At 45.5% G+C, this 8,769-nt stretch overlaps 1 protein-coding gene across 3 annotated transcripts; it reads left to right on the forward strand.

Annotated features, from left to right (window-relative positions):
• Positions 1–2,135: 2,135 nt before the first annotated feature.
• LOC306695281 (barttin-like) lies at positions 2,136–8,311 on the forward strand. Of its 3 annotated transcripts, XM_079158490.1 has the most exons (5): positions 2,136–2,468; positions 2,708–3,056; positions 5,223–7,271; positions 7,416–7,477; positions 8,126–8,311. In XM_079158490.1, the coding sequence occupies exons 3-5, from the start codon at positions 7,095–7,097 to the stop codon at positions 8,229–8,231; spliced, it is 345 nt and encodes a 114-aa protein (XP_079014616.1). In that variant the 5' UTR covers positions 2,136–2,468; positions 2,708–3,056; positions 5,223–7,094; the 3' UTR covers positions 8,232–8,311. The 3 variants fall into 3 exon arrangements, with proteins under 3 accessions (XP_079014616.1, XP_079014615.1, XP_079014617.1); XM_079158491.1 differs by lacking the exons at positions 2,136–2,468; positions 2,708–3,056 and adding an exon at positions 3,427–3,499; XM_079158489.1 differs by lacking the exons at positions 7,416–7,477; positions 8,126–8,311 and having other exon boundaries at positions 5,223–7,094.
• Positions 8,312–8,769: the final 458 nt, after the last annotated feature.

Raw genomic sequence — 8,769 nt, forward strand, 5'->3', positions numbered from 1 at the left:
TCAGGGGAACGATGACTCATCTGACCATGTGAGTTGTTCCACAGCAGCTCACTGGCAACACGGCCATTTTAAAGGATCATATCAGTGGTTTTGCATACTTTATTCTTGCATACTTTCAGCACATTATTTTCATACATATTAATATAATTTACTTTCCAGACTTCCGTTGATATCCACACATTTCAATTGAAAGTGCAAATCTACTCGCAGAGACGTTGAACTGGTTTGGGGAAGTTAATTCGTCAGAGTAAAATCATTCATTTATGTAAAACTCCTTCAGTATGAGACATTCGAGTGCTGGTGGGAATCTCAAATATGAAGAGTCAACCATGGAAGCTGTGAGGGAAAAATATGCTGTTTGGCAGCCACCTCTCAAATGTTGAATTAGAGAATTCCCACGAGGACAGGATTGGACCAGACTCACAAAAACAAAAACATGCATCAAATGAGTGCAAAGTAGGAAAAATCTTTGTTAATCACAAATAATTAAAGGAATAACGGTGATGTGATGATCACTGCGATGGTTTACCTGCAAGCATGCAGTATCTGCAAGCTGATTTTCATACCTTAATGATAGTTAATAGTTATTAATAAAAATGTACAAAAATCAAAGTATGCACTATCATTGTTTAATGATGTAAAATATGCAAAAGCATAAGAATGTTCCTTTAATTATTGTATTTTTAAATACCGGTCTTTACAAACTGCCCTGCATTAGTTTAAGTGTAACATGTCAGCCTTCACACGACGGTTATACTGAATTATTTGTGTGAAGAACGAGTCCAGCAGCCTTCACCACCTCTGAAATAAGACGCTAGACTGAACGGACGACCACAAATATTGTTATCTTTGACAGCACAAGGACGAATGGCTTCAGCTGCGCGCTCACACACGCACGCGCGCACACACACACACACATTCTGCTGCAACAGGAAAGCTGATATGAATCACAGGATGTTGTTGGGAACTGTTTGAATATGCATGCTTCCATGACTGATGGGCTTTACTCTTGGAAAATCCTGCACCATGTTTTTTTAATGTGTGTTTATTCAACTTTATTTAATAAATCAGTGATTAAAGACACAATATCAGACTCATGGACCATTGTCGTGGTAAATAACCCTGGGCTTTTGTTTGACAACAGTAAGTATATTTTGTGGTCTAAAGGAACCTGATCAAGTGGTTCAGGTCTTTTTATTCTGATATTGAGGACAGCGAGAAAGAATCCAACAATCAGGTTTGAAAGGCAGAAACCACACACATCCCTGCTGTGTAATTATACTTCATAAACCAAGAATGATCCATATTTGCTAGAAAACATTTAGCAAAATGTCAGGTTGGAATATGAAGGAGCAGGAGAGAATACCAGGTATTATTAAAGAGTTATTAAATAAAGAAACAAGCACCATTGTTGTACCGTTTGTTTTTGTTTTTACCAAAATGTTATTTTTTTCTGGTGTTTTTAATGCAAAAGTGGGAGAGCTTTATTTATTTTTATTTCATTCCTTTAATTATCATAAGATAGTAGGAATAGAATTGTTAAAGGGACATTTAAGGGTAAATTTACAGATTTAAGAGATTGTTTGGGATAGATAATCATCAGTAATGTGATATAATGACTAAGTAGATAAAGGCAAATAACAGTCAGTTCAAAGATCACTTTACTTTACATCAAAAATCCAAAGACATCTAGTCCCGTTTCATGATTTTGATATAATATGCCCAACCATAAAATAAAATAAAAAGGATAATTAAATCCATATTTCCAATATTTGGAACATCTACTGTGAAAAACAAAGAGATCAGCTGCCCAGATGAAGGCTCATGATATGTGACCCCTCCAGCTCATTCATTAATCAACAACACTCTAAATGTAGGCCAGTGAAGACCCCCCCCCCCCCCCCCCCCCCCCAGCAGAGCACCACCTCGTCTTAAAACAACAAACTGAGGGGACCATTATATTCTCCCCTTGTGCGAACAGCTTGGCCCAAACAGAAGCACTGTGACAGTGTTCAGCCCGCCCTGCCCTCCATTCCTCGTCACTGGAAAGCCTTCCTCTTATAACAAAAAAATAAAAACACTTCCTCACACCGCTGCTGCTGCTGCTGCTGCTAGATGAAAACCAAACAGTGCCCGGCCCGCATGCGAGACCGACTCCTCCACTACAGATTTTCGGTGTCGTAATCACTCCAAAGCCGGATATGGTTCTTCTGCTGCGGGGAGAAAAACGCAAAGACGCGGCAGAGCAGCAGAGAGAGAGAGAGAGAGAGAGAGAGAGAGAGAGAGGCGCGGCGGCGGCGGCGGGGAGGGCGCAGCACCGGAGCTGCTTTCTGAGTTTCCTCTTCATGGGAGAGGCCACACGGGGCAACATGAGCGGAGGGAAAGTTGATGAAGAGGAGAAAAGAGATGGTGAAGCTTTCAGCCCACGCAGCGGCTGAGTTGAGCTCCAAACCGCGACTTCCTATCAGGTACAGAGAGAGAGGATCGATGTTTATTGGCACAGGCGCACTGGGATGATTAACGTGTTGCATATCCGTGTTATTCCCTCTGGTGTCAGCTTCCTTTTGCTTCTGATCATATCACACACGCACACACACACACACACACACACACACACACACACACACACACACACACACACACACACACACACACACACACACACACACACACACAGTGTATCTGATCCCTCTCCTCTCTCCTGCAGACTGGCCGCTGTTGCTGAGGCGCAGCTGTAGCTGCAAGAGGCGTGAATTCATTCATAGAAGGCAGCAGGGGTGCTCTCCGGAGATGCCGTTCCCCCGGGGCATGCTGCTGTGCCTGGGCATCGTGCTGATGACCGCTGGGGGGGTCGTGGCCCTGAGCGTGGGGCTGGCCCAACAGTCGGCCCCGCTGTTTGCACTCGGGATGTTCCTGGGCATGGGGGGCGTGGCCCTGCTGGTCAGTGGGATCTGCATGGCGATGAAGAACCTCCAGGTGGCAGTGCCCGGACACTCCCTCCTGCACCCCCGCACGGGCACCCGCTTCAGCCCGCAGCAGGCCCTGGCTATACAAAGGTAGGCAAGTCATAAAAGTGTGACAGAAGACGGGGGGGGAAGGGTAGACCGTCCCACAATGTTTGGACCAGGTGACAGCCTCCGGGTTTGCCAAGTGAAGTGAAGATAATGTGGAAGTGTCTTGAAACTTGCATTCTCTCTAATGTCCATCAGGGGGCGACTCCTCTGGTTGTATAGAAGTCTATGAGAAAATGAAGTCTTCAATACAGGGTTATCAAATAGACCATAAAGCAGGGAATGCTTCAGGGCGGGGCTACACGCTGCCGCTACCAGAGCAGCCAACAGGACTGGACCAGTACACATGCTGCTGGGTACCTCTTTGGCTGCTGCTCTGCAACTGGCTTTTATTGTTTGGTGTGTTTGGCTAATAGCTGAACACACTATACACACACACTGCTGTACTTCGCCACCACTCAGCCGCTGCTTAGCGGGCAGACAGCTTGGTGAGTTCACTTTGTGTTTTGGCATGATTATGATTGTATTATACGACGACTTCAAGCCGATTGCTTAAATAACGTTACACCACCACTTGTTTCTGAGTCTGAATGAAGTCTGGTTGATGACGCTTTGCAGCACTGGTTGTATTCATTAAACCCCACATTACAGCAGTGGTCGTTGCAGACACACCTATTGGAGATCTGTACTACTGAGTGCACCTTACTAGTTGTTCATTATTTTTCATCATATTAGTCTTGCAGGTATTTTGTCAGAAACCAAAATGCTGGACCGAGTTTTGACCTGATGAAGGATTAAGGGAAGCAAAGATAGGCCTCTCACATTTCATCCTCGTAATAACCTTTTTCTAGCGATAAACAAACCCTGCTGTCCTAAACATTGGAAGCAAAGAACGTTCCAGCCTTCCCATGTGTTGTTCAAGATAAATAAACGACCATAAAGACAAATACCAGAGCACAGCGTCCAGGGCGCCGAGCTGGCAAACGGGTCGGGTTGTTGTTGTTGAACAGATCTCAACACCTCGGTTACGGTGCACAGTTTGGAAAAGAGCAGGAACCTGAATTAGGATCTTAAAAACACTGGACTTGTGAAACCAAGAATTGGAAAGCATGGATTACTACGGATTGATTGGAGAAGTAGTTCATGGAGAAAACAGCACTCATGCGTGTGTGTCTGATCTACGATCGGCTGCAGGATTAAACAAGACGGGTCTGCTCTTTGTCCAGCACCGAGAAACAGAGACGCCAGGAGCAGCATCCATCACGAGGAGTTTCTCTACCGGCAGACACGGAAAACAAAACGCAGACTGATCCGTATTTCTATCTGACAAATGTTTCTCATTAGAGGATGATGAAATAAAATCATCACAGGGGAATAATATGCAAACAGCAGAATGTATTTGGCGTGAATGCCGGGATACATGTGTTTAGCATATAGCTGAAGGAGTACGAAGAGGGTGTTCTTACATAGAGGAAGGATAAAAGAAATTACCGGAAATGTAAGAACCGAGAGCACTTGAATTTTAAATTACAGTCTTAAGTGCTGAAAGCTGAAAGAAGTTGATGATGAAATATAATCTGTTCACGTGAAAGCCCTGAAAGGAGTTGAGGTTTAAGATGAAGCGTGGTTGAAAGAAGTTGAAGTGTTTCTGCTGAAAATACTTGAAGTGTACGTTTAAGTGAGATCACTGAAAGGAAGTTGGGATGAAGCGCTTTTTCCTGATGGAGAAAAACGCGATATGGACACACGCACCTCAACAGTATCGACCACCAATGTAATATTATTGCACCGCGGTGTTTTCCTAAACCGAACCAAGTAGTTATTTTACCTTAACGCTACACTTGTGCAGGTAAAGAAAACCGCTCATGTTAATGGACATTCGTAGGAAAACACATGAAAAATAAAATAACTTTCTGTAAAAATATCATACGAACCATTTTATGAGGATACGTTGAAGTGGTAGAAAAAGGAAAGAAATTATTGAAGTTGACTTTCAGCTGAAGTGCAAATGCTGAAATGATCTGAAGTGAAATATAAGACACACTTAAAGAAGTGTGAAGCCAGTTGGAGTGTAAGCAGTAATAGAAGTTATGGTGTCAATGAAAACACTGAAAGGAGTTGAAGTGTAAAGCACTGAAAAGCGGGTTTAGTACACTTGTCATCCTCTCTCTCTCTCTCTCTCTTTCTCTCTCTCTCTCTCTCTCTCTTCAGGAGGTTGGACCGAATTCGTCGAGAGATGTCGGAGGACTCCGTCACCAGAGCGCCGGAGCCTGAACCCTCGCTCCCATCCACCCCCCCGCCCTGGACCATGGAGCCGCCTCCGTCCTACGACACCGTGATGAAGAGCCAGGAGCACAGCGAGCAGCTTTAACCTCTCGCTCTGGCGGACTTTGTGTTAGTGCCTTTTTTTGTTTTTTCTCTCAGCGGGAACCTTCGATCGAGCAGTCGGTGCTCCTCTGTGCCTTAAAGACAAGCTGCCCCGAACTCCACCACAAGCCAAGAAGCACCGAGACACTGCAGCTGGTTAAAGACTTGGTATTTGTACAGGCTGTACAGTGTGTGTTGTGATTGATTGAGAGGGGAATTTAAATTATCACGACAACCGCTCCGCCCTCTACTCTAAGGGCCTTTTCTTGAGAACCAGCATTATGTAACTTTTACAATCACGTTAATGGATTCGTGTCAACGGTTTTTGGCTGCAAATGTGGATATTTTATTGGCCTGCTTGGATTTATGTGACCTACTACTGTGGCTGCAGAGCACTCTTCATCAAACAGTGATAAGATCTTTCCTCACAGCTTCACAGCTGCTCTTTGTATCTGCAACATAGACCAGATGGACGACACGTCTCCATAATATTCCCATGAAGGAGCGGCCATCTTGGCGATTTTGAGTCTGTGCAGTAGTGGCGCTGTAGGCGGTGGAGCCGCGGTATCAATGTCCCGTCTGAACCAATCGCGAGCCGGGCAGCTTGTTAGCGATCGGAGAATCACGGCTGTCAATCACGATGTCACGCCCCCTTTTTTGTATTGCATCAAATAACTAATTAAAACCAAACTTTATCAGAAAAAATGCACACGTGGGCATAAATCAGCGTGATGAGAACTACCGTAAATGATAAAAAAAACATCTTGGGGGGGAAAACATTTTGTGACGTGCACCATCCGCTAACATGGAGGGGGGGGGGGGTTATGACTTAAACTGCAGCCAGCCACCAGGGGGCGATCAAGATGGTTTTGGCTTCACTTCTAGGGAGCTGTCCAAGCCCCCAGGAAGAGCGCCGGGCTTTGAAGCTAATTTATGGAATTACATTTTAGGGTCCAGTCACATGATGCCCAAAAATAGTTTTCCCCGTGCACTTTCAAAAACCCGTAAATAGAACTTATTTAAATAATGAAGTCCTAAAAGTTGTAAAATGCACTAATGTTACTTTCCTTCTTCCGTTCATGTCTTTATACATCCACAGTCATGTCGTCCGTCTTTATACACGGTCTATGGTCTGCACTCTTTTCTGTCATAGCTTTGCTCATCGACAGCTTGCTGCAATGCAAAGTGCCTTAAACCAGTGACGGCAGAATGTTAACACCACGGCTTTGTATCCATGTCCACTGTTCTGTTGTTGTGATGTCACTATAAACTTGTTGATGAACAGCTTGTGGTCGGTGGTGCACTGAGAATCGATGGCTTTTTAAATATTTAGAACGCGGAGAAGAGGAACGCAGACTTATTTAAAATCGCGTTCAAACCAAAAGCAAACATAAAGACTCACTCGGCTCAAAAAGCTCAGTTGCGAGTCTCCTTTTTGTGCCAGCAGCTTGAGGCAAGGTGACCTATCGGGTACACACACACACACACACACACACACACACACACACACACCTGCAATCTTACACCTGACCAGGCTGTCTGCAGGCTGTAATAACCAGCAGAGTGGAACCCTCACTGTGCTTTCTCCACCCTCACCTTCAAGCTTCCCACACAAGAACACCACCAAACCTTCCGTTCGCTTTGCGACAGGCGCTTGATTCTTTTCTTAAAAGTTTACACAAATAAGAGCTTCGTTAGTCGGCGGCGGTGGCACCGATGGTCGAGGGGAAACCGTATCGATACGGGCTGATAGCGGCGGGGATGTGTGTGGCGGCAGTCGGCCTCTTCATCATGACTCAGGAGCGACCGCACGTCTATGCCGCAATGTGCGCTCTGGGCGTCACCATGGTGTGTATCGGGACTGTGTGGAGCCTCTGCCAATGCTATCCCAAGGTAGACACAGACTCTGTGTGTGTGCGTGTGTGTGTGTGTGTGTGTGTGTGTGTGTGTGTGTTGGGGAGAAAGACACAGTGAAATAACCTGTGATTTGCTGCCCAACCGAAATTGATTTGGTAATGGAAAGTGTGTGTTTGTCAGGTCATTTTGGCTCCTGAGATTCAGGAGAAAAGTCAAGAGGATGTGGTGTTTACTGCAGCAAGGTACTGCCTCACTCACACACACACACACACACACACACACACACACACACACACACACACACAACCTCCTAATGGCCCCACAGACAAGTGGGTGTTCGTTCAGGCCTTAATGATTCCCTGCGGTTCTGTAGATCTCAGGATGCTAACAGCTATCATCTAGTGGGCGAACATGGCGACAGCAGCTGTGCAATGTGTCTGCAGGGACCAGAGATCTGCACTAATACACTGTAGATGCTGATTTTATTATCTTAAATTAATGGGGATGTAATAGAGTAGCTCTGGCAGCAGAGGAGCGGAGGGAGGAACAGGAGAGTAAATGTGGAATAGAAGAGGAGAAAGGAGAGATGGAGGCCTGAAGGTTTGTGACTGAAAAGGAGAAGCTTTGTTGGACACAGGAGGACCAGAGTGACGCTGCCGTGATTAAGCCGCTCGAGTCTCGGTTAGTATCGTGGCCAGCGGGTGGGAAAAGTAGGTTTGAACCGCTCGGCTCCTCCATGTGAGTGTTTGTGATAACCGACATGCATGCTCAGCAAAACCTTCCCTCGGATTAAAAAAAGTAAGAAAATGAGGACAAATCGTGAGAACCAACCTTCTATTTCTGTCTCTCCCCCTCCTCCCCCTCCTCCCCCTCTTATGATTTAATTTTAGGAGTGCTGAGGCTCTGCCGAGGCTCTGCGGCCAAAAGTCGGGTAACAGCAGACTTCCTCCCGAAGCCCCGATGAGCCACAGCTGTCCTACGATACACCTGGTCTGAAGGAGGGACAGGGTCCAGCATCAGAGTCCTCATTGGTCCAAATCCAAACACTCCACCACACTCAGGACAGAGAACAGATCCTCTGCTGCATTTTTTTAAAGTTTGTTTTTTTATAGCGAATAAAAGTGCATTTTGTATCACTTTGTATTTGTTAATAAAGTTGAATGTGTATTGCATTTATATTCCAGAGGATGGCACTATTTACTGAATGAAATATAGAGACTGTGTGTGTGTGTGTGTGTGTGTGTGTGTGTGTGTGTGTGTGTGTGTGTGTGTGTGTGTAGGGCTCCTGGGGACAGTAAGTGACACTGCAGTGACCCACATTAATTCCATTAAGGCACATTTTTGGCCCCATCATGAGATTATAGGGGTCCTCTGGGGAACCAAACTTTATTTATACTTGTGTTTGGCACCGTGGCGTGAGACTCCACCGATGACGAGCGAGCTACGAGCAAACACACACACACACACACACACACACAGGCTCTTCTGCTCAGAGCACTATTCTCCTAAACACCAGAGGGGCACAGAGAGAATG

This window comes from Pholis gunnellus (assembly GCF_910591455.1).
Source record: "Pholis gunnellus genome assembly, chromosome: 4".
Classification (NCBI taxonomy): domain Eukaryota; kingdom Metazoa; phylum Chordata; class Actinopteri; order Perciformes; family Pholidae; genus Pholis; species Pholis gunnellus.

What these genes read in the sequence shown, in the direction of transcription:
- LOC306695281 (XM_079158489.1), top strand. Translation starts at nt 2,791, where the DNA reads ATGCCGTTCCCCCGGGGCATGCTGCTGTGCCTGGGCATCGTGCTGATG. An exon ending in CAGGCCCTGGCTATACAAAG is followed by an intron (nt 3,057 to 5,222) that starts GTAGGCAAGTCA and finishes CTCTCTCTTCAG; the next exon opens with GAGGTTGGACCGAATTCGTC.